At 31.1% G+C, this 25,862-nt stretch overlaps 1 protein-coding gene across 1 annotated transcript in view; it reads left to right on the forward strand.

Moving 5' to 3' along the window:
• Window positions 1–3,017: 3,017 nt before the first annotated feature.
• Window positions 3,018–25,862, forward strand: part of LOC132717964 (uncharacterized) — a 38,698-nt gene continuing 15,853 nt past the window's right edge. Inside the window, exons 1-4 of the mRNA XM_060701575.1 lie at window positions 3,018–3,068; window positions 16,420–17,014; window positions 20,091–20,249; window positions 21,086–21,439. Coding sequence (XP_060557558.1) covers window positions 16,439–17,014; window positions 20,091–20,249; window positions 21,086–21,439 — 1,089 coding nt within the window. The 5' untranslated portion in view covers window positions 3,018–3,068; window positions 16,420–16,438. The remainder of the gene's footprint in view (window positions 3,069–16,419; window positions 17,015–20,090; window positions 20,250–21,085; window positions 21,440–25,862) is intronic.

Below are 25,862 nucleotides of genomic sequence, written 5' to 3' on the forward strand. Positions count from 1 at the left end.
CATGAACAGACTCAATCAAATTTTGGGGCCCGCAAGTTTTTTAATTTTTTTTTTTTTGGGGAAATTTTTTTAAAGGGATCTGTTTTTTTCGTATTTAAAAAATTTTGTATTGGGGGTTTTTATTTATTAAAAATTACACAGAGCGTGCACTTGAAATTATAAAAATTGCCCACAGACACGTGATTCAAATATATAGTTCAAATGGGTTTTAGACCACTGATTTTTTCCATGAAATAATAAGTGTATATATGAGTGGCGGGAAGAAAAATGGACATGCGCATTACAGAAATAAAGAAAAAAATGTGCAATAAAAGAACAAATAATTACTTTTAAATTTCGGAAAATTTTACCAAAAACAAGCTAAAATATATACTATTTGGGGGCCTAAAACCCCAAAAAATTTGGGATACACAAAAAAAAACTCATATACCCCGGTTTTTTTAAACCCCTTTTAAAACCCCCCATTTCGTAAAAAAATCTCTTTTTCGGCCTTTAAAAACACTTGTTTTCCTTTTGAGAATTTTTTAAAAAAAAAGTGATAAAAATTTTTTCGGGGGCCCGGCCCCCCATTAAAAAAAATTTTTTGGACTTGTAAGGGGTTTAAAAATTTCTGGGGGCCCAAATTTTAAAGGTAATGTGAAATAAAATTTAAAAAAGGCCTTTAAATTTTTTTTTAAAATCCATTAAATATTTTTTGGGGAAAATTTCCCCTTCATGATATAAAATTTTTAAATTTTTTTTTTTAATTTTTAAAATTTAAATTATTATGCAGCATTTTTCGAAATAAATTTGGGAAATTTTTGGGAAAAATGCCCCCCATCGTTCCCTTTGGGGAAAACGGGAAAATTTCAAGATTAGTAACCCGTTAAAAAAGGCTATGATGGTAAATTTGGGTGCCAATTTTTGTCAGAAAAATTGAGTTTTGGAAACTTTTTGGGGTTTATTTTAAATAGCAATTTTGGGTTTTTTTAAAAAAAAGGCCCCCTTTTAAAATGAAAAAGCAAATTTTTTCACAAAATGCCCATAAATTTACGGTGTATAATGGGTTAATTTTTGAAATTTACAGTTGTTTCCAAGACCGGTCCGGCGCATTGACCATTTCCCCAAAACAATCAACCCGACCCCTTTCCCTTTGAAACCCCCCACAATAAATAGTTTTTTTTTTAAATTAAACATTAAAAAAAATAAATTTTTTTAGTCATTTTTCCCTTTTTTTAAAAGGCTTCTAATATTTTTTGGGGGCGATAAATTAAATTTCAACATAAAGGCAAAAAGGGGATGAAAATCCATATCGGCTTTTTTTTATGGGTAATGTATAATGTAAACTGAAAGAAAGGGACACATTTTTAATATCGAGGGAAAAAAAGGTTTTTTTTTTGGGCCATAAAATTTAAACCCCCCAAAAAATATTTTCAAAAAATTTTAAAAAAAAAAGAATTTCCCATACCCGTTTAACCCCGGGAGACCTTTTTTGACCATTTTTTCCAAAAACCACGTCCCAATGTTTTTTTGGGATGAGGGGGGAATTTTTTAAATCAAAACTGTCCAAAGAAAACTTTTTTGCTTTTTTCTAAACCCAAAAAAAAAGTTTTTTAATTTTAGAAATATTGAATGATATATGTTAGAAAGTTTGCCAACATTTTTTTTTTGAGGTAAAAACGTTTTTAAAAGGAAAAATTATAATTTTTTTTTAAAAAAAATTTTGTGCTTACGGGTACCCCAAAATTTTGTAAAAAATAGTGGGAAAAGGGTCTTTCCCTTAAAAATCCCCTACAATTTTTATTTTTTAAAAAAAAAGTATTTGTACTATAGGGGTAAATAAATATAACTGAAAAACTAAAATAATGAAAAAAAATGCGGGATAAAGAAAACAAAAAAGGACAGGGAATATCTACATTGTAAATGTTGACAAAATTTTAAATTCCCTTAAAAAAATTTTTTGTCAATATGGATAAAAAAAAAAACATAAATTTATCTATAAAAAGTTTTTAACCAGTAAGGGGAAACCTAAAAATAAGTGTTGTTAAGCATATTTGCAAAACAAAAAAATTTTTTTCATCTTGGGCCATTGGGATAAAGATCCCTATTTTTTAAACAGAACTTACCAAAAAATAATTGACAAAAACAAAAAGGGATGCAATGCCAAATTTGGGAAATTCTGCTTCATCCCCAAACCAACAAGGGGGTGCTTTAAAATTTTACAATACCCAAAAACCCGTTAAAATCCGAATGAATATTAAAAAAAATAAATCAAAATGGAATTTGTAGTTTTAACTGACTTAGTTTTAGTAAATTTGCTCGCAAAAATAGTCAAATTTTTCGTAAGGGGAAAAATTAATGGCATTTTTAACGTTTTTTGTCACAAAAAAAAATTGCTTCGGAACTGGTGAAACCAACCAGATTCAAAAACAAGCAGTTTAAATTTTTTACTAAAAAAAAATAAAAAATATTTCCCCAATACTTTTTAGGCTTGAAGTCGAAAACCTATCAATTTGCTTTGCAAGGGTTAAAATTTTTTTAAAACCAAAATTTTTGTTTTCTTTGTAAGCAGCCCCCAACCCTTTTAAAAACGGGACCGGAAAACCGGGGCAAACAAATGTATCCCCATTTTTATTAGATTTATTTTTTAACAAATAACATATATTTTTGTTTAATTTTTTTAAAAAAAACAAAATGCTAGGCCATTATCATTTCTTAAATTTTAAATTTCATTAAGAAAACTTTACCCGGGAAAAGCCCATATTAATTTTTTTTTGAAAACATTATAAAACCCTTTTTTCCATTGGTTTTTTTAGTTTAAAAAAGAAAAACAATAAAAACAAAACTATTAAATTTTTTAAAATCCAAGTTTTCAAAAGCTATTTTTTCCGCAATATTTAGAAAATTAAAAAAAACTATAAAAAGCCATAAGGGGAAAAAAATACATTTTTCTGGGAAATTTTAAGGACCCAAAAATTTAGTGTTGTAAGGCCCCTTTGGGGGGAACGCGCATTTCGCCGTTAAAAGAAAAAAAATATTGGCGGAGGTTAGTCCAGGAAGAAATTTTTTTAAAATTTGAAGAAATTGATGTAATAACTTTTAAAAATTTTTAGCCGTTTTTGTTAAAATATTTTAAAAATTTAAACGTAATGAAATTTCTTTTATGAAAAAAGAAAATAAAATAAGTGCCAAAAAACAAAAATTAAAAAAAAGTTAACAAAATTAAAAAAAGAAAATAGATTTTTGAAAAACTGGGGGAATTCCCCATTAGGGAATTAAATTTTAAAATGTTTTTAAATGGAAAGGGGAAAACCCATTTTTTAAGCAAATTTTTAAATCAGTAAAGTTTCTGAAAAACAATAATTTTGATGAATAAATTTTTTTAAAACCCAATTTTATTAGGAAAATTTTATAATTTTCCAAAAGGGTTTTTTGGTGAAAAAAGAAAGGGAAAAAATTTTTAAACCCAAATTTTTTCGTTCCCAAAATTTTTTAGACCCGAATTAACCAGTTTTTTTGACCTCAAAATTTAAACCAAAATATACCAAAAAATTAAAAAATTTGTCCATTAAACCCGACCAAAATTTAGACAAATTTTTGAAAAAAATACCAAAAGACGCTCAAAAGGGAAAAACTGTCCTTATTTTATTTAAAACTATATACCATTGGGAAAAATAGAAAAAGAAATTTAAAGGGAAAGCCATGAATGGAAGTTTTTAAAAAAACCTTTCATTCTTTTCTTTTTTTAAAATTTTTCAATTTGGTATTTAAAGCACCGCTTTCCCTTTTTAAATCCGGGAAAACTCGGGGCGTTTATTATTTAATTTCCCAAAAGTTGAGATTTTTTTCCCTTTAGAATACCCCCCCATTTAAATTGAAGTTACATTTTTTAAAGGGGCCCCCGGGCTTAAAAACTGAACCCCTGAAAAATTTTATTTTAATAGGTTTTAAAATTCTTTATTATTTTAAAATTTTTTTTTAAAATTTTATTTTTTTTTTAAAAATCACGTAATGTCTATAGCCGGGGAAGACAAACCCGGGCCCGCTTCCCCGGGCCCCGGGCTTTCTTTCCCCCTATAAACATGGAATGCAAGTTGTGGCCTCCCAATTACCAGTAAGGGGTTCCCTAAAAAGCATTCACAAATGTAACCCGTTAAAAATTTCCTTTTTTCCATCAATTAAATTTTAAAAATTAAAAAATATGAAAACAGGGCCTTCCCTCCCCGGGGGGAAAAATTTAAATGGAAAAAAAATGACTTCCTCGGCGAAAATTAAAGGGAAAAAAAAACAACCTAAATTTTTAGCATTAACGAATTACTGACAAAGGGGGGACCCCTAACCCCCGAAACCCCGACCATATTTTTGGGGGGGCCAAAACCCCTATTTTTGGGGAAGGGGGGGGGGCCGGGGGGAATTTTCCTACATGTTAGGAAAAAAACTTTTTAAACCCATTTCTTTAAAGCAGTTTATTGAAATTTAAATTTTAATATTTTTTTGGGTATTATAAAAAATCAACATTGGAAATTGGATATTAACAGATGATAAATTTACCAATTGTTGGCATATTAAAATTTCCCCTTGTTTGTTAAATATAAGATGGTTACCTGCTAAAAAATTTAAAATTCTTTTTTAAAAAATTGATACAGAAATTAGAAAAAAAACATGGGTTTTTCACATCTGATTAAATTTTGGAAAAAAAAAACAAATAAAATTTAAAATTTTTTTATTCTTTACAAGTTAAATTTTTAAATTTGAATTTTTCTTTTTGGGGGCCAAATTTTTTGTTCCCACTGTCCTAAAAAATAAAAAGATTTTTAAAGTTCAACTTAGTTTATGACAAAAAAACAATTTTTAAAGCTTTTCCCTCAAATTTAAATTTAAAACAAGAATATTGTTTTTTATTTAGCAATTAAAAAAACACAGGGGAAATTAAATTTATTTATAATGTCTATTAGGGTGGGAAAGGCTCATATGGGAAAAAGTTTAAATTTCCAAATGCAAAAAAACCAAATTTGTTTTTTGCAACCAAATTTTAGTTTTAGTTTTCGTCATTTTTGAAAGGGGGCAAAGCTTTGGAAAAAAGTTTTTCAGAACCCTTTTTTTTTTTAAACTTTTTTTGGAAAAAATCTTCAAAGGGTTTTGAAAACTATGACTTTCATTGGTCTAGATAACAAATTTACATGTAGTACTGGTTGACAACAATAAGAGAAATACCACAGCATGTTTTATAAGTATTATTAGTTTATTGAAAGTTGTAAAAATTTCTGTAATATTCTAATAATCATGATCAATTAATTTTATCATATAAGCAGGCATAGGTCATATATCTCATATACCAAAATGAATTGTATTTTTTCATTTTCCTGGATTTTATTTGGTCCAGGGAAGGCAGATCCGGACCAGTACTTGTTCCAAGATTACTGGACTGAATGAACAATCACACCAAATTTTGAAGAAAACAAGAAACATAGATAAACTTGTATTTTTATGTTGCAATGCAATACTTATCACAATACTGACTTTCACTGTCAGAGACATTATCTATATAAAAAACTTGGTCATTTGTTCACAGCATAATTATGAATATAATATAAAACTATTACAATAACAAAACAATAAACTCTCCAACTTGTTATTATAACTTGTTTTCAAGTTTTGATCTTTCAACTATTTACTTATTACTTAAGGATTTTTACTTTTTACTTAAGGTATTTTTCATTATATCATAAATAGTGATGGAAATCAGATGAAATTTGTCCCAATAGATCATCGGTTCAGTGGGATGTGACATAATCGATAACTTTTCGAATAAAGTCGCGTTAAAAAGAAATAGAGAAGAAACATTTCTTCTAACCAACGCACTTGATTATATTTAGTAACACGAACTCCATTTAGCACTTTTCAACACAGTTTTAACTTTATATAGTCATAATTTTACGAAATAGATTTTATTTTTTAATGGATGACAAATAATACCATTCACATTACATTATATTACTATTGTTTAAATCTCTTATTGATCCTGTTCAACTCCAAATTGTCTCTGAGATGATTTTTTTTCTTCGGTGAGGGGGGTTTCCCAAAAAAAAAATTAAACCCTTTAGAATTTAAATTTTCCTTTTAAAAACTTTTAAACATTTTTGACGGAAATTTTTTTAAATTTTTTTTAAAAATAAAAAGTAAAAATGAAAAATCGGCGGGCTTGCGACAATCGGAAACATCACAAACAAAAAAATATACAGTAAAAATGTAATTTTCAAAACTTTCACGCCCATATCAAAAAGTTTTTCAAGGGTGAAATATGTATTTTCATCCCGATATATTGGGAAAATTTTTAAAATTCCCCAAAATGAAAGCAATGCATCAAGGACGGGCCCAAACCAAAGTTTTTGTTTGAAATTTTTACAAACCCCTAAATCCGGGTTTTCCCAAATTTTTTTGGGATCCCCAAACTTTAAGTTTAGCTTTTTTTTTTGGGAAAGGGGGGGTCAAAAAAGGGTTTTTAAAAATCGGGGTAAAGGTAAAAAGAAAAATTTTCCAAACAGCCCAAAATATTGGGTTGCAGGGAAAAAAATTAAAACTTTTAAGTCTTTTTTAATTTGTTTTTAAAAATGCCAAATAAAAATTTAAACAAACCCTTTTAAAAAAAAAAATAAACTAAAGAAAATGAACAATTTTTTTCTTTTTAAAAAATTAACTTTTTTAAAGACAAAAAATGGGCTATAAACTTAAATGTTAAAACCTTTTCCAAATTTTTAAATTTTGTTGGGTTTTTGCTATTACGTAATTACGGATTTTGCTTAATCCCGTCCTTTTCCGTTTTAATTAAATAAAACCGAGATTAAATTGGCAAAAATTTTTGTGTTTAAAAAACCGGAATAAATTTTTTAATGTTTTTTAAAATTTGCAATCAAAATTTTTTGGCCCAAAAAAAACATAAAAAAAAAATTTTTTTGGGGATTTTTCCCCTTTTTAAAAATCTGAATTTGGGGGGGTTTTATCCCCTTTTTCAGCCAGAATGCGGGAAAATTTTCAATGAAATTTGGCAGCTTTGGTTAAAAGAAAAACGGGGGGTAATTCTGGGGTTTTTTATTTCCCTTTTAGAAAAAAAAATTTCGAAATTTTGTTTTTGTTTCCCGGCTTTCCCCTAAAAAATTTTATTTCGCTTTTTTTTTGACGTTTGGGGCTATCTGTACTAAAAAAACCTGTTTTTCAAGGTCCCTTTTAAAACTTAAAAAAAATTGTGCATTTGATTTTTTTTAAAAAAATGGACTCGATAACAAATCAAAAATAACCAAAAAAAATTGTTAAAAAATTTTAAAAACTCAACAATTCCATAATGAAAGGGCCCCCTTTATACCGCCCCTAAATTAAAACCCTTTTTCGGACGTTTTTTTAAAAAAAAATGTTTCCCCTTTTTTTCAAGTTTTAATGTTGAAATTTTGCTTTACGATGCGGGGGGCGGGTTTGCTTTGCACTTACCAAAAACCCTTTTTCCCAAAACAGACTCAAACAAACTGAGCTGCAAAAATTTTTTTTTTTTTGTCTAAAAAGGGGTTTCTTTTAAAGGGGTTCTGAATTTTGCTATTTTTAATAAGTACCCGGTTTTTTGGGTTTTATTTATTTTAAAAAATTTTTGTTCACAAAAGCGTGCACTTGTAATAATAATTAAACACAGAACTGATTCCCATAAAAAAAATTCTAAACGTTTTATGACCAATGATTGTTCCCAAAGTTTTTTAATAAGGGATAATATGGGGGAAGATAAAAGGAAAATGCGCATTTTCAAATAAACAAAGGGAAAAAAAAAAAAAGGGCCCAAAATAGAACAAATTTAATTTCTTTTATTTCTGTAAAAATTAAACCAATAACCTAATAATACATTTTTGGGGTGAAAAACAAAAAAAAAAATTGAAAAAATACCCAAAAAATTTTTCTTTTATATAAAAAGCCGGGTTGGTTTTCACCCCCCCTTTTCACCCCAAATTTAGTGAAAAAAAAAACTTCAATTTTTGGCCTTAAACACTTGTTTTCCGTTTGAGAATGTTTTATAAAAAAGGATCAAAAATTTTTTGGCGCCCGCCCCCATTAAAAAAAATTTTTTTACTTGGGAAGAGGCCCAAAAAAATTTTCTGAGGGCGATCTTAGGTAAATTTTAACCAACGTTTAAAAGGCCTTTGGGCATTTTTTTCAATCCATTAAAATTTTTTTAAAATGTTACCTTATGATATAAAATGTTTATTTTTAAAAAAATTAATTTTAATATTAAATTTTAAATTTTTTATTTTATCATTTTTAAACAAATTCGAAAATCAGTTGGTTTAAATTTTTTAGAAGTCCCATCCCTTCCCTTGGGAAAAAAGGGAAAAATTTTTTGTTGGGTTTGGGGATTTCCGTTACAAAGGGTTTTGCAAAGGTTTAAGTCAACTTTGTTTCCAAGTTTTTAATCAGTAATGAGGGATTAAGCAATTTTTTTTAGTTTCATAGCAATTTTTTGTTTGAACAAGGGGAAAGGGTTTTCAATGGAAACAGCAAAGGTTTTCACAAAAAAGCCCCCGAAAACGGTTTTAAAAATGGGTTAAAGTTCAAAACAGTTGATTCCAAGACCGGCTCCGGCGCAAATTTACCCGTTTTCCCAAAAAAAAAACAAAGCGAAAAAAACCCTTCATTAAACCACAATAAAAAGTTTTGTTGTTTATTGACTTTAAAAAAAAAAATATTTTAGTCATTATTCCCCATTTTTTAGCCTAAATTTTTTTGGGGCCCATAAAATTTACTCTACAAAGAGGGAAAATGAAGAAAATTTCCCTATCGGGATTTTTTTTCGGTACATGCTATAATGAAAATGAAAGAAAAGGGGGGAAAATTTTTAATTTTGATGGAAAAGTTGTTTTTTCCATACAACTTCACCAAAAAAAAATAAAGAAAAAAGTAAAAAAAAAAGATTTTTCCCTACCTGGTTTTAAACAGGAGAACCCAATTTTGGGCCCCAAATTCCCAACACGTACAAAGTATTTTTGATGACGGGAAATTAAAATTTTCAGATTACCCAAATGAAAAAGTTTTTTTCCGGGGTTTTTCTTGGGTCAGAAAAAAAAATTCTTTAATGTTTAAATATATGAAATGAATTTTGTTAGAAAATGTGCCAAAAATTTTATTTTTAGGTATACGAGTTTTAAATTTTTAAAACATAAATCATTTTTTTTAAATGCGGCCCTTAAAAGTACGGCCCAAAAAGGTAAAAATAGTAGGAAAAACCGGGTTTCTTAAAATTTCCCCCACCAATGTTATTATTTTTTATAACAATACTGAAAGTTAGTGAATTTAATATAACTGAAAAATGAATAATGAAATAAAACAGGGTATAGAGCAAAAAAAAAATGGACAAAGGGTAAACTACATGTGCAGTGTTGACAGTATTATTTTTTAACTAAAAAATGGTTTTTCAATATGGATAAAAAAAAAAAAAAAAAGATTATCTAAAAAGTATTTACCAGTTTAATGGGGAACCCAAGAATGAGTTTTTGTTTCAACCAAATTTTTGCAAAACAAAAAACTTAATTTTTTTTATCCTTGGAAAATTTATACCAAACCTGTTTTAAAAAAGAACTTAAAAAAGAAAAATAAAGACCCCAAAAAACAAATTTCATGCAAAAGCCCAAATTGGGGAGTTTTGCCCTTATCTCACCCCCCAACATGGTTTGGGGCATTTGTTAAAAAACCATAAAGCATGTAAACCCAGAAGAAATATTAAAAAAATAAAACAGAAATGGAAAATTTTGTGTGGGACTTTAATTAGTTTTAGTTAGCTCCAAAAAATAAATTTTAAAATTTTGGGGGGGGTAATTTTTAAAAAAAGAATTTGAACGTTTGTTTCACCGGGAAATTTCTTTGGAAAAGGTGAAAACCCACCAAGTTCAAAAGCAGATTTTTACTAAAAAAAGATAATATATTTTCCCAAAAACTTTTTTTTAAAGGTTGAAAGTCGAATTTAAAAAATTTAATACTAGCAAAGGGACAAATTTTTTTTTTAAAAAAAACTTTTTTTTTAATTGAAAGCAAGACAACCAAACGCTTTGAAAAACTGCAAACCCGGAAAACCGGTTTCAAAAAATTTATCACATTTTTTATTAGATATATTTTTTTAACATATGTAACAATATAATATTTGTAATTTTTTTTAAAACAAAAAAAAATGGGGGCTGTGGCTATTATTCATACTTTTAAATTTTTGCATTAAGAACACAAATTTACGGGGAAAGCTATAATAATTTTTAATGTAAATCATTATATAATACATTTACCATTGTGTTTTTTAGTTAATTATAGTAAAACAATAAAAAAACAAAATCTTATTTTTTTTTAAAGTCCAAAGTTTTCCAAAATGCTATTTTTGCCGCAAATATTTAGGAAAATTAAAAAAAATCTATATAGCCAATAGAGGGGAAAAATCACATTTTTACCTGGTAAGTGAATGAACAATTAAATTTAGTTTGTTTGAGGGTTTGGGAATCGCGCATTTGGCCTTTGGGAAAATTGGAAAAAAAATTTAGTATAAAATGGCGGGGGGTTTTGTTTAAAAGGAAAAAGATTTTTTTTAAAAATTTTAAAAATTGATTTTAAAGTATCTTTTAAATTTTTGTAGCCGTTAATTTTTTCATAATTTTTTTACTGGGAAAAGAAAAGTTTTCTTCATTTAAAACAAAATAACTAATGTCCAAAAACCCAAAATTTCAAAAAAAATTTAAAAAATTAAAAAAACGAAAGTAATTTTTTGAAAAACTGGGGGGAAATTCCCCGAAAAAAGTTGGCTTAAATTTTAGATGTTTTTTAAAATTTTAAAGGTTTAAAAACCCCTTTTTTAAGGGATTTGTAAATAAAGTAGTTAAACCCGAAATCATAAAATTTTGAATACTTTAAATTAAAATAATTTTATTTAGGAAATTTTAAAAATTTACCAAAAATTGCAAAAGGTGTTTGGTTTTTAAAAAAGGGAAAAAATTAAAAAAACCCAAAAAATTATTTTTGTTCCTTAATTAAATTTTAGAACCTGAATCAACCAGTTTTGAACCCCCAATTGAAAAAAAATAAATATTTCCAAATAAGTAAATAAAAAATTTTTTCCCTAAAACCCGGGGCCAAATTCCAAAACATTTTGAAAAGGTACCACGACCCCCAGGAAAAACGTTTTTTTTTATTAAATCTTTTAATATGAAAAATGAAAAAATATGAAATAAAAAAAAGCCTAATGAACGGGGGGAAGGTTCGTTAAGAAATTCCTTTTAAATTTTTTAACCCTTTTTTAAAAGGGGTCCATTCGGTTTTTTAATGCACCGCTTCCGTTTTTAAATCGGAAAAAAACCCACCGGTTTTTTTTTAAAATTTTTCTGTAAAGTTTGAGATTTGTTCCGTTATCAGAATAAAACCCCCCCCTTTTATCATTTTTTTACATTGGGTAAATGGGCCCCCCCCCCGACAAAGAACGGGACACGGGGAAAATTTCCCTTTGAAAAGGTATAGATTTCAAATATTTTTTTAAAAATTTGTTTTTTTTTTTGGGATTTTCTTTAAAATGTACACGAAAGGGCCCTAAGCCGGGCAACCCAAAACCCCGGGAACCCGTTCGGGGGCCCGTTTTTTTAAACTTCCCCCGAAATAAAAAAGGGAAATTTGAAAGGTTGGGGCCCCCCATTACCAGGAAGGGTTTTCGTAAAAATGCATTCACACTTTGGAAAAAACTGTATAAAAAGCCCCCTTTATTCCACAAATTTTATTTTTAGAATTTAATTTATGAATCAGGGCTCATCCGGGGGGAAAATTTTAATTGGAAAAAAAATTTTGATTTCCCTCGCGTTTAATTTAAAGGGAAAAAACAAACCTAATGTGTATGCATTAACGAATTACAGACAGGGCGACCGTACCATGACAGACCATATGTTTGGGAGGGCCAGACCATATTTTTGGACAGGGCGGACAGTGAATACCTAGGATAGTAGGAATAAACTTTAACCTATACTTAATGCAGTTTATTGATTAATCTTGAATATTTTTTTAGGATATTATAAATAACAACATTGAGTTGGATATTATACAGATGATAATTGACCAATTGTTGGCATATTACATGCCATTGTTTGTTAAAAATATAAGACGGTTACTCTGCTAAAATTGAAATTCTTTATTAAACAATATGATACAGAAATGAGAAAATACATTTTATTCACATCTGATATTGTGAAACACAATACAACACAATAACGTAAAATTTTGATTCTTTGACAAGTTTACTTTATATTAGAATTTGTTTTTGTGCCATTCATGTTTGTTTCGACTGTCACGTAATAATAAAAAGATTTCAATGTTCAACTTAGTTTATGACAAAAGAAACAATTTAATGCTTTCCATCAATAATTTATATCAAGAATATAGTCTTATTTAGCAATTAGAATAAATCACAGAATTATTCATTTATAATGTCTATTAGATGGAATGGCTCATATTGGAAATGCTTACTTCCAGTGCATAAACCATTAGTTTTCGCACCATTTCAAGTTGAGTTGGCGTCATTTCTTGAATGAGCAAAGCTTAGGAACAAGTCTTGAGACCTTGCTAAAGCTTTCGGAAATATCTTCAAAGGTTGTGAAAACTAATGACTTTCATTGGTCTAGATAAACAAATTTACATGTAGTACTGGTTGAACCTTATTGCTTCATAACAATAAGAGAAATACCACAGCATGTTTTATAAGTATTGTTAGTTTATTGAAAAGTTGTAAAAATTTCTGTAAATATTCTAATAATCATGATCAATTTATTTTATCATATAAGCAGGCCTAGGTCATATATATCTCATATACCAAAATGAATTGTATTTTTTTTATTTTCCTGAATTTTATTTGGTCCAGGGAAGACAGATCCCGTCCAGTATTTGTTCCAAGATTACTGGAATGAATGAACAATAACACCAAATTTTGAAGAAAACAAGAAACATAGATAAACTTGTATTTTTATATTTGCAATGCAATACTTATCACAATACTGACTTTCACTGACAGAGACATTATCTATATAAAAAACTTTGTCATTTGTTTACAGCATAAATTATGAATATAAATAAAACTATTACAATAACAAACAATAAACTCTCCACTTGTTATTATAACTTGTTTTCAAAGTTTTGAATCTTTCAACTATTTACTTAAATTACTTTTAAGGATTTTTTTACTTTTTACTTTTAAGGAATTAAAAAAGGTTATTTTTTTTCAATTATATCATAAATAATATACATGTAGTGTATTGCGATACTTTCACGCTATATCAATGCGTCAGGTGGTGAAATATGTATTGCATCCGGATATATTGGAATTTAATAATTCCAAATATGAATGCATGCATCAAAGACAGGGCAGATCGCGATGTTATCGTTGAATTGTTACACCTCTACTCTGCTTTCAAAAATTCCCTGTATCCAGCTTATATGTTTAGCTCTCTTTTTGTAGGGGTGTCATCGATAAGCGATTTTTATATCGTATATCGGTAATGAATTATCGGCGGATAACAGCGATATATTGATTGCCAGGCAAAATTAAGCTTTCAAGTCTTTTTAATTTGTTTTAATATGCAGTTACATTTAAACACATTTAAAAAATAAATAAACTATGAAAAGTGAACAATTTGTTTCTTTTATCAATTTTAACTTTTAATGACAACAAATGACTAGTAACTATAAATGTTAAAAGCCTTTTCCATTTTACTTTTGTTGTTGTTGCTAATTACGTAGTTAAGGATTATGCTTAATCCCGTCCTTGCCGTTCTATTACTAAGCCGAGATTAAATTGGCAAAATTATAGTGTTTAGAACCGGAATAATTATTAATGTTTAACATTTGCAATCATAATTTTTACAAAGAAACACTAAAACAAAATTCTTGGCATTTTCCCTTTTAAACATCTGAATTGGGGGGTCTTAAACCCCTCTCAGCAGACATTCGGGATTTACAATGAAATTCGGCAGCTTTGGTTAGAGACACTGGGAGGTAACTCTGGTGTTGATTTCCGTTTTAGAAAAAAAAAAGTTTCGAATATGTTAGTTCTGGCTTCCATAACTTTATATTTCGCTTTTATTTTGACGTTTGGTCTATCTGTACTATAAAACATGTTTGCTGAAGTGTCTTTTAAGCTTGAAATATGTGTGCATTCGATATATTTAAAGATGGAATCGATATCAAATCGGATAACAAAGATTGTTGATACACCGATATCGATTGAATCGATTACACCCTACTTTTTAGCTCATCTGTCACTAAGTTACAAAGGTGAACTTTTGTGATTGCTTTTCGTCCGGCTGTCCGGACATCGTCTGTAAACTTTTACTTTTAACAACATCTCCTCATTAATCACTGAGCCATTTTTCATCCAAACCTCACAGGAGTGACCTTTGAAAATGTTTCAAAGAATTTAATTCCATGCAGAACGCTGTTGCCATGGCAACCGAAAGAAATTCTTATAAAAATCTTCTTTAAAAAACCCAAAGAGCTAGAGCTTAGATATTTAGCATAAAACATCCTCTAGTGAGTGTCAACCTAGTTTGTTCAAATAATAGCCCAGGGGTCAAAATAATGGCCCAGCCACAGGGGTCATTATTTTCCCTTTTATGTATACATGTATAGTAAAAACCTAAAAATCATCTTTTAAAAAACCCAAAAGGGCTAAATCTTAGATATTTAGCATGAAACTTTTTTTAATTGGTTCTACACAGTTTTTAAAGTAAAAGCCCTGTGGTTAAAATTAGCCCTGCCACGGGGCTCATTGATTTTCCTTATTCGTGTATAGTAAAAAACTTAAAAAAATCCTCTTTTATAAACCCAAAAGAGCTAGTGCCTAGAGCTTAGATATTTAGCTTGAAAACATTTTTAGTGAGTGTCTACCAAGTTTGTTAAAAAAGGCCCAGGGGTCAATTTGGCCCTGTCCAGGGGCGGGGGTCATTGATTTTCTTTACATGTATATATATTAAAAACACTTATGTTTTTGTGCCCCCACGTTAGTGGCGGGCATTTAGATTTACCCTTGTCCGTCCGTACGTCCGTCTGTCCGTCCGTTCACTTTTGTGTCGCACAGAACTCAAAAAGTATTTGACCTAGAGTCATGAAACTTTACAGGAATGTTGATCAGCATATGTAGTTGTGCACCTGGTTATTTTGGTCTAGATATTTTTTAATATTTTCAGAGTTATTGCCCTTGACTTAGTAAAATTTTGCAATTTTCAACTTGTGTCGCATGTAACTCAAAAATTATTTGACCTACAGTCATGAAATTTTACAGGAATGTTGATCAGCATGTGTAGTTGTGCATCTGGGTATTTTCGTGTGCATATTTTTAGTATTTTTTGAGTTATTGCCCTTGACTTAGTAAAATTTTGCAATTTTCAACTTGTGTCGCACATAACTCAAAAAGTATTTGACCTAGAGTCATGTAACTTTACAGGAATATTGATTAGCATGTGCAGTTGTGCACCAGGTATTTTAGTCTGGATTTATTTAGTATTTTTAGAGTTATTGCCCTTCACTTAGAAAATTTTTGCAATTTTCAACTTGTGTCGCAAGTTTCTCAAAAAAGGATTTGACATAGTCAATAAACCTTATGGCAGGTTGCTCAGCATATTTTAGATTTGCACCTGGGGTTTCCCTTGTGGATTTATCCAGTATTTGTAGAGTTATTTCCCTTGACTTAGTAAAAAAGATTGACAAAACAGTGTCGCGGTGGGGGCACCGTGTCCTATGGACACATTTCTAGTTTACCCACACACTATTTCAGATACATATATGAACTTTGTGTTATCAGTTAAAGATTTAGATTTTATATCTGCTTTAATTTGTTTATAGCTTGTAACACTATTACTCGTTTCTTGTCATTGATAGTTTTTATATACAGGTGCAGTGATTTTCCTACTTATATAACAGACTCCGAAAAAAGGCCTCTTCCCAATTGAAATTTTCTTTAAAATCATGCAGTTTTCCCAAAAATCTGAACTGAAACATGCTTTTTTCTTCCCAAATTAGCAATTTTAGCGATAATTTTTCCCAAAATCAAGAGGCTAAGGCTTCTTCCCAATTAAGCGAGAAAAATCACTGAGGTGAGCAATTTCAGGGCCATCATGGCCCTCCTATTGGTATGTACTGTCTTTCTATTTAATACCAAAATACGTTAAGATGGATGCAAAAGTCTAGCTCATATAATGGTCACAATGAATCAAACACATACATGTACTTCTCTTAGTTTAATATCAACTGGAGATATCGTCTGTTGAAAAGAAATCCCCATAATGGTTGAAATTGATTGCATATCATATTTATTCAATATTTTGAACTTTAAATTCAATCCAAGACCTTATTTACTTATTTATATATAAAATCAAACATAATCTTTTTGTTTTGTTTGTTTAGATATTGATAGAGTATCAGAATGGCACATCAACTTCATTTAGAGAAGGAAAAATACAGACAGTGGGTAAAGGCTGGTTTAGGACTTGGATATTTAAAGGAGGGACTGGTACCATTCTGTAATGACATAGCTGACCAACAACATAACGATATCTTACAAAACATTCGGTCTACAAAATCACTACTATCAACTGTGACATGTGGGGGCTGTCGAGTTGAAACTCTCAAGCCAGACCATAAGCCAGTTCCTGCGAATGCTGGAAACAAAGTTTGTCCTCTTGGGCAAGTAAAATGCAGCTGTTGCTGTAAGGGCAAAATTGCTTGTCCGAACAACATATGTGGCGCCATCTATGATTTTATTGTGCAGCATCATGCCTCCACGCCACCTGCACCTAACTGGAAAAACAGCGATGCTCTACAGTGGGTGACAGATCCTTGGAGCATTTGTAAGTGTTTTATAAATGCTCCCGGGTACGAGCAGAAACAATCTGCTGGTGAAACTGATTGTACTGGGTTATTACATCTAATGATAAATAACCAGTATTTTCATAGCCACATTGGATGTGATGTCACAGTAACAAACAATCTTTTTACAAAGGTAAATTATTAATAAAGTGTCTTGTTTATCTTTTATTAGCTGTATTGTAATGTAAATGCTGTATATTCAGCATCCAAAGTAAAATTGAAAATGAAAATCTAAAGATTCACAACAAAAGTATACAAATTTACCAGTCTTCTTCAATGGTTTCAAAGGTACCACCTTTTGTACTTGGTGTGGAGGTTCTGAAAATTGCCGATATGTTTTAATTTCAGTTTCAATAAGATTTATTAAGCTTTGTTAAAAGAATTTGAACATCTTGAATGCTGGCATATTTTCCGAAATGATAAATTTCATAATTTTTTTATACTCACAAAAATTTCGGGGGAGCACATAGTCGCCGGGTTGTCCGTCCGTCAGTCTGCACTCACAGGACAGTTATTATATGACTAGAGTGACAATAGGTAACTGTTCTTCCTCTTTGATGTCATTATACCCCCCACAAACAACGAAGTTTAGGGGGGGGTATATAGGAGTCAGCTTGTCGGCCGGTTGGTCATTCCGTCGGTCGGTCCACATCATGGTTTCCAGACGATGACTAGAGTTTGGAGTGAGGTATTGTAATCAAACTTGGTATATAGCAACCTTATGTGGAAACCCCAGTTGGTATTGCATTTGGACCCCCTGGGGCCAAGGTCAAGGTCACCGTTACCAAAAATAGAAAAATGGTTTCTGTAAAATAACTAAAGTTAGGAATGAGATATTGTAATCAAACTTAGTATATAGCAAGCTTATATGAAGACCCCGGTTGGTATTGCATCTGGACACCCTGGGGGCAAGGTCAAGGTCACCATTACTAAAAATAGAAAAATGGTTTCCCTGACAATAACTTAAGTTAGGAATGAGATATTGTAATCAAACTTGGTGTACAGCAAGCTTATATGAAGACCCCGGTTGGTAACGCATCTGGAACCCCTGGGGCCAAGGTCAAGGTCACCGTTACTAAAAATAGAAAATGGTTTCTGGACAATAACTAAAGTTAGGAATGAGATATTGTAATCAAACTTGGTGTACAGCAAGCTTATATGAAGACCCCTGTTGGTATTGCATCTGGACCCCCTGGGGCCAAGGTCAAGGTCACCGTTACTAAAAATAGAAAAATGGTTTCCGGACAATAACTAAAGTTAGGAATGAGATATTGTAATCAAACTTGGTGTACAGCAAGCTTATATGAAGACCCCGATTGGTATTGCATCTGGACCCCCTGTGGCCAAGGTCAAGGTCATCGTTACTAAAAATAGAAAAATGGTTTCCGGACAATAATTTAAGTTAGGAATGAGATATTGTAATCAAAGTTGGTGTATAGCAAGCTTATATGAAGACCCTGGTTGGTATTGCATCTGGACCCCCCTTGGGCCAAGGTCAAGGTCACCGTTACTAAAAATAGAAAAATGGTTTCCGGACAATAACTAAAGTTTGGAATGAGATATTGTAATCAAACTTGGTGTTTAGCAAGCTTACATGAAGACCGCGCTTGGTATTGCATTTGGACTCCCTGGGTTCAAGGTCACAGTTACTAAAAATAGAAAAATGGTTTCCAGACAATTACTAGGGTTAGGAATGAGATATTGTTATCAAACTTGGTGTATTAACAAGCTCATATCAAGATCCTAGTTGGGATTGCAATAAATTGAAATAATTCTTTGTACACAGTGCTGATGGTACTTTATTTTCTGTAGGTTTATTTCAAATTTTTCTTCAGACAACTTATTTTTTCAAAAGTCAAAGTTGCTGGTGGGGTATTAACCACCTTCAGTGATAGGTCTAGTTCATTCCGTAATGCTTTTATGTGGCTATTTTCTTTTGTGTGGCTAAAAAGAACAATAGAGAGAACAATAGAGTAGCCACATAATTACTTTGAGAATATCCGTCAGTCCGCATGTCAGTCCGAGCAAACATTTGATTAGAGCTTCATTCCGTAGTTAAATAAAGAACAAAAACTCATAAAATTCAAATTAAGAACTATTTTTTTGTTTTTATGAGCTTATTTTGCTTATGGACTTTGGTCCAGGTGGTGTTTCATAAACATCAAAAGTAACAATGGTATGTCCGTCCGGACGTACATACGTCCCAAATTCATGTCCACCCAATAACTTTGTTATTTGAAGTCGGATTTTACAACAATTTCACAGAAATGATCACCATATTGAGACCACGTGTCACACACAACATTTGGGTCGCTACCCTGAAGTTCAAGGTCACAGCATGACCTTGCAGCAAAATATTGTCCGGCCCATAACTTCGTTACTTGAAGTCGAATTTAACAACTATTTCACAGAGATGATCACCATATTGAATCAACGTTTCGCATGTAACATTTGGGTCGCTACCTTGAAAGTCAAGGTCACAGCATGTCCTTGCAGCAAAATCGTGTCTGGCGCATAATTTTGTTCTTTGAAGTCAGATTTTAAAACTATTTCACAGAAATGATCACTATATTGAGATAATGTGTCGTGGGCATCATTTGGGTGGTTACCTTGAAGGTGAATGTCACAGCATGACCTTGCAGGAAAATCCTGTCCAGCCCATAACTTCGTTATTTTAAGTCTGATTTAACAACTATTTAACAGAAATGATCACCATATTTAGACGACGTGTCATGCGCAACATTTGGGCGCTACCTTGAAGGTGAAGGTCACAGCATGACCTTGCAGCAAAATCGTGTCCAGCCCATAACTTTGTTATTTGAAGTCGGATTTTCCAACTTTTTCACAGAAATGATCGCCATATTGAGACAATGTGTTGTGCGCAATATTTGGGTTGTTTTTACACTTTGAACTTTGTCTGTAAAATAACTCTGACACTACAAGAGGTATACCTTTCTGTTGCCAAAACCTATTTGGGGAGCATCACCCGGTTCAACTGGCTCTTGTTCGAATAGAAAATTAAGACACAATTATCCCAAATTTGCCATGTGACATTTTTGTAAAATATATGAAAAATGCCTGTATAATTCATGATCGCATCTTATATGTAGGTAATTACCCAAACAATTTTCTACAAAACAATTTTGATTTGCTTAACACTGTATATTTATGCATATAATAATGTTGAAACTGTGTTTTTTATTCAATAGGTTCGTCACTATAGAAATGCTATCTTTCACTCAAGCAGCATGGAATTAGAAGAAAGTGAGGCAAATACTTACTTAGACGATATGATAGCAGTTTTACAAGATGGTAAAGAGCTATTACACCGATCAGATGCCCAGATAGCAGTGATGAAACTTCAAGATGTAAGTGTAAATAATGAATTATATCAGTTTGAAATCTTTATTGAGTCAACTTATAATGATTTAAGAAAACAGCCCACTAAATTCAGGACAAAATTTTGGGAACAGAATTTGAAGCAATATAATTTGAAGTTATAGTCAAATTCAAAATGATACTTCCCATAAGTTGATTGATAAAGACACATAAAATACATATATACCTATCAAAAGTTAAACTATAATGATAAAGATTTTAGTTTGCAATGTTCAGGGTCCCGAAATTCTTTATAATTCTTACCTCTGAAATTGAGGAATTCTAAGTTCTGATATTGTGGAAAAGTTTGGATTATATCAAAAAAAAAATTAACTTTAAATATCTGAAAATTGAAAAAGCGTATGAAGGATATTTTACTTGAGATAATAAAACCTGCAATATGTTTGTATGATAGTATCTCTAATTATCTGTGACCCACATATATCTTGACCCCTATTAGAACCTCAACATGTCATGCATGTCCAACCCTTAAGTGTGAAATTAAGAAAGTGAGAAATATTAAGAATTCTGAAAACTTCTAAAACTCTTCATTTTTGGCTAACCCCATAGGCTACAATGAAACAGATAAGAAAAAGGTGAGAAAATAGTAATGTCTTAGAATCAGATAAGTACATAGGTTAGTGTATACTGCCTTAAAAAGGGATTTAAGAACAAAGTATGAGAGTTTAAATAATAGAACAATTGGGATAATTTGAAATAAAGTTTGACCTTATATATTATATGTTGTATAGAAGAGTCAATATTATAAATTACATAGCTGCATTTTTTATAATAGAAAATATAACAAAACTGTTTTTTTTATCAGCTGAAGAACAAAGATTTTATTATTACGACTGAAAGTTTTGAAGAGATTCTTAGGCAAATCAAAGAAGAAATGGCAAAAGTTTTGAAATCAACAGAAAGTGCTGCAACTAAAGAAGAATATGATGATCTGAAGAAGAAGCTAATAGATCTTGAAGCTAAAATGTCTGATGAAAAGAAGGGGAAACTGGAAAATGAAAAAGAACTTGCAGAACTAAAGAAAACTAGTTCTGCCCTGAAGAAGAAGCTATTAGAACTTGAAGCCAAGATGTCCAGAGAAAATGACGAAAAACTTGAGAATGCAGAATTGAAAAAGAAACTTGGCGTCTTGGAGACTCTTGTTTCAGAACAGAAAAAGGTAAAACAAATTTCCTTCTGCTTATTTTCTAAATGATGTATGTCACACCTGTATCTGCATTTTTGCATTAAAGAAGATAAAGATACTATGTTAAGTGTAAAGAAAAAACTTGATAATTCAAGTTCTTGTGACAAAAGTATTAAATTTTAGTATCTAGTCAATTAACTGGAAAGGCAACCAGGTTCATTCCATGTACAATAGGTATGAAGTGTGTAAAGCTATATATCTGCTACAAAAATAGTCTGTTTTTTTATTTAAAAAAGGTCATAAATGAAGGTAAAGGTCATAATTAAAGGTTAAATATTAGCTGTAATGGCTCATGGTGAAGGTCATAATTAAAGGTTAAATGTTTGCTCTAATGGCACATGTTGAAGATCATTATAAGGGATTTACCAACCCTTTTTATATTAGGAGTCCATTGGACGCAGGATCTATAAAACAGGGGTCCACCACAAAATTTTGAGGGTCCACTCCCAGACAATTTTCTACCCCCACCCAAAAACTTCTTAAGTCAGCCTGTTTTGCCATTGTTTAAACCGAAAGTTCTGTCATAGATAACGGTAACAACCGAGCGCTCCCACTGATAATAATATCGGGGACACGTGGGTGCTCACTAATGATTGGTTGGTATTTTAAATGCCGACATTTACTAGCCAATTAACTGACACGTTACTTTAGATACCAGTTGGTGTTTCCCATGACCTTCACCTTTAGATATCGTAAAAATACGGAAAGGAGAGTTCCTCTAAACATTTCTTATGTATTTATTTTAAAATATATAAATGACAGTTACTTTAGACAATTTTTCAGTGTCCATGTGTACGCAGAATTTATTTTTTGTGGGTACAGGATGGCATTTTATGCGTATATGATGCAGGATCCTGCGTCCGGTATATCCCTGCATAATAAAAGGTTAAATGTTAGCTCTCATGGTTAAGGTCATGCTTAAAGGTTTAATGTTAGCTCTAATGGCTCTTGGTGAAGGTCATACATGTACGAAATTATATGTAAATTCAAACAAATTTGAATTATGTAAAGTATAATACTGTTTTCTCCGAAATCAATTTTGTGTGTACATGTGTTTTCAGCTGAAAGTTTATGCAAACTTTTAAAATGCTTTGATGTTAAACAATATCTCGGGGGTAAATGTATAACCCGCCTGCGACAGTAAAGCAGTGATAATCGCACGCATGGTTTAATATTTAACCAAACATACATATGTACTTAAGGTGACAACGGAGTCAATTATCACTGAAAATACCTAAAATGAGATTTTTGCTAAGTAGATTTATCAACCTTTTCTGAACACATTCGTGATTTAATTTTGGAAGCAGTTAGTCCAAAAAATGTGTTTTTAAACGTTTTAAAACGGAACCTATACTATTTGTATCTGCTATTTGCGTAACCTGTCGATTATCGATAACGCCCCGCCCCCTGTTGAGGCATCAATGAGGGAAATCGGTAGTTCCATATATCCGTGAATTACAGGTCCATACTGGTCCATACGTCTCGTAATACATGTATCGTACAACTAACGTACATCTTTTATGAATATCTCAACATTTAGCCTTTTTTATAAATTAAGAAATTGTCGGCCAATGTACGTAACATAATGTATGAAACATAAATAATTAAGCATAGCGGCAAATCGCACAACCACGGGGTTGATTAAAAATGTAGTTGCTAAAATATCCATAATGTGTGAAACTGATTTGTCTGTCCCGTTAATATGATAGATATTACGTTGAGTTGATAGACTTTTGTACGGATTCAAGGGCTTACTTTACATTCAACCTCGTTTCCTAACAATGTCAAGTAAAACAACAACAAAAACAGACAACATTTTTTTTATGTGAACGCCTATGTGACTTGTGGTAAGGTGTCCCTGACAAATTTCTAAACTATTTTAGATTGTCTAAGGATGATTATTTCTCTATAAATAAAAAAAGATATTAAAATATATTCTCAGTGAAAATAAATTGTTCGCCAGTAAATCGGACACAGTACTAATAAATCTGGGACAAAGTATGAAATTTATTTCTATCCCTGTAGAAACGGGATCTCTATGCCGTGCATAGATGATATTCATAATAGAAGTCAAGAAGGCCAGATCATAATGATCGAGTAATACTTTTTATTTCTATTAAAATATGTGAAGCATTATCAATTTGGTGGAAAAAATATATAATATCCCGTTCTTACTTGTACATCTACAATGGACTTTAAAAGATTGTCAGAAGCTTAATTAGTTTTTTGTTATTTTATTTTATATTTTAACGGAATTTCATACACGAATACACAGGCAGAGTGACACTGGTATAATACAATAATAATGCTGATGATAATAATAATAAACTTCAAAAAGGAAACAATTAAATACCCCGCTAGCGGTGCGCAAATGCGTTCCATTTCCCCCCACTGAGTGCCTCAAATTTTACCGATAGTCACGTGACATGTGCGACAGATACCAGACGGACAGTAAATCACGTTAAGAATTGAAGAAATTTCGGCTATAAACTGATATTAATCAGCAGCTTGATTACAGCTTGATGACGATTTAAAATTTTAGGATTTTTATTCAAAATCAATCATTTACAAAGGCATTTTTTTCAAATATGTTATTTTTTATGATGATCAACGACATTTAATGCACAAAGATTAAATAAATAACAATTATTACTAAAATAACTTTGTTTAAATGACATTTATGTGAGTACCACGGAAAGTGTCTGTTGTCACCTTAAAGGTTAGATGTTAGCTCTTATGGCTCATTGTGAAGGTCAAACTGAAAGGTTAAATGTTAGCTCTAATAACTCATGCTGAAGGTCATACTTTAAGGTTAAATGTTAGCTCTAATGCCTCATGGTGAAGGTCATTCTTAAAGGTTAAATGTTAGCTGTAATGGCTCATGTTTAAGGTCATACTAAAAGGTTAAATGTTAGCTCTAATGGCTCATTTCGAAGGTCATAATTAAAGGTTAAATTTTATTTCTAATGGCTCATGGTAAAGGTCATATGTAAAGGTTAATGTTAGCTTAAATGGCTCATGGTGTAGGTCATAATTAAAGGTTAAATATTAGCTCTAATGGCTTTTGGTGAGGGTCATACTTAAAGGTTTAATGTTAGCTCTATGGCTCATGCTGAAGGTCATACTTAAAGGTTAAATGTTAGCTCTAATGACTCATGGTGAAAGTGATACTTAAAGGTAAAATGTTAGCTCTAATGGCTCATGGTGAAGGTCATACTTTAAGGTTAAATGTAAGCTCTAATGGCTCATGGTGAAGGTCATAATTAAAGGTTAAATGTTAGCTCTAATGGCCTATGGTGAAGGTCATACTTAAAGGTTAAATGTTAGCTCTAATGACTCATGGTGAAAGTGATACTTAAAGGTAAAATGTTAGCTCTAATGGCTCATGGTGAGGGTCATAATTAAAGCTTAGATATTAGCTGTAATGACTCATGCTGAAGGTCATACTCAAAGGTTTAATGTAAGCTCTAATGGCTCATATTGAAAGTATACTTAAAGGTAAAATGGTATCTCTAATGGCTCATGGTGAAGGTTATACTTAAAGGTTAAATATTAGCTCTAATGACTCATGGTGAAGGTCATACTTAAAGGTTAAATGTTAGCTGTAATGGCTCATGATCAAGGCCATAACTAAAGGTTAAATGTAAGCTCTAATGGCTTATGGTGAAGGTCATACTTAAAGGTTAAATGTTAGCTCTAATGACTCATGGTGAAAGTGATACTTAAAGGTAAAATGTTAGCTCTAATGGCTCATGGTGAGGGTCATAATTAAAGCTTAGATATTAGCTGTAATGACTCATGCTGAAGGTCATACTCAAAGGTTTAATGTAAGCTCTAATGGCTCATATTGAAAGTATACTTAAAGGTAAAATGGTATCTCTAATGGCTCATGGTGAAGGTTATACTTAAAGGTTAAATATTAGGTCTAATGGCTCATGCTGAAGGTCATACTTTAACGTTAAATATTAGATCTAATGGCTCATATTGAAAGTATACTTAAAGGTAAAATGGTAACTCTAATGGCTGATGGTGAAGCTCATACTTTATGGTTAAATGTTACCTCTAATGGCTCATAGTGAAGGTCATTATTAAAGGTTAAATATTAATTCTAATGGCTCATGGTGAAGGTCATTTTGAAAGGCTAAATGTTAGCTCTTATGGCTCATGTTGAAGGTCAAACCTTAAGGTTAAATGATAGTCCTAACAGTTCATGCTGAAGGTCATAATGAAAGGTTAAATGTTAGCTCTAATTGCTCATGGTGAAGGTTATACTTAAAGGTTAAATATTAGGTCTAATGGCTCATTGTGAAGGTAATACTGAAAGGTTTAATGTAAGCTCTAATGGATCATGTTGAAGGTCATGCTAAAAGGTTAAATTTCAGCTCTAATCGCACAT

This window comes from Ruditapes philippinarum, unplaced genomic scaffold, assembly GCF_026571515.1.
Source record: "Ruditapes philippinarum isolate M1 unplaced genomic scaffold, ASM2657151v2 ctg2460_1_1_1_1, whole genome shotgun sequence".
In the NCBI taxonomy this organism is placed as follows: domain Eukaryota; kingdom Metazoa; phylum Mollusca; class Bivalvia; order Venerida; family Veneridae; genus Ruditapes; species Ruditapes philippinarum.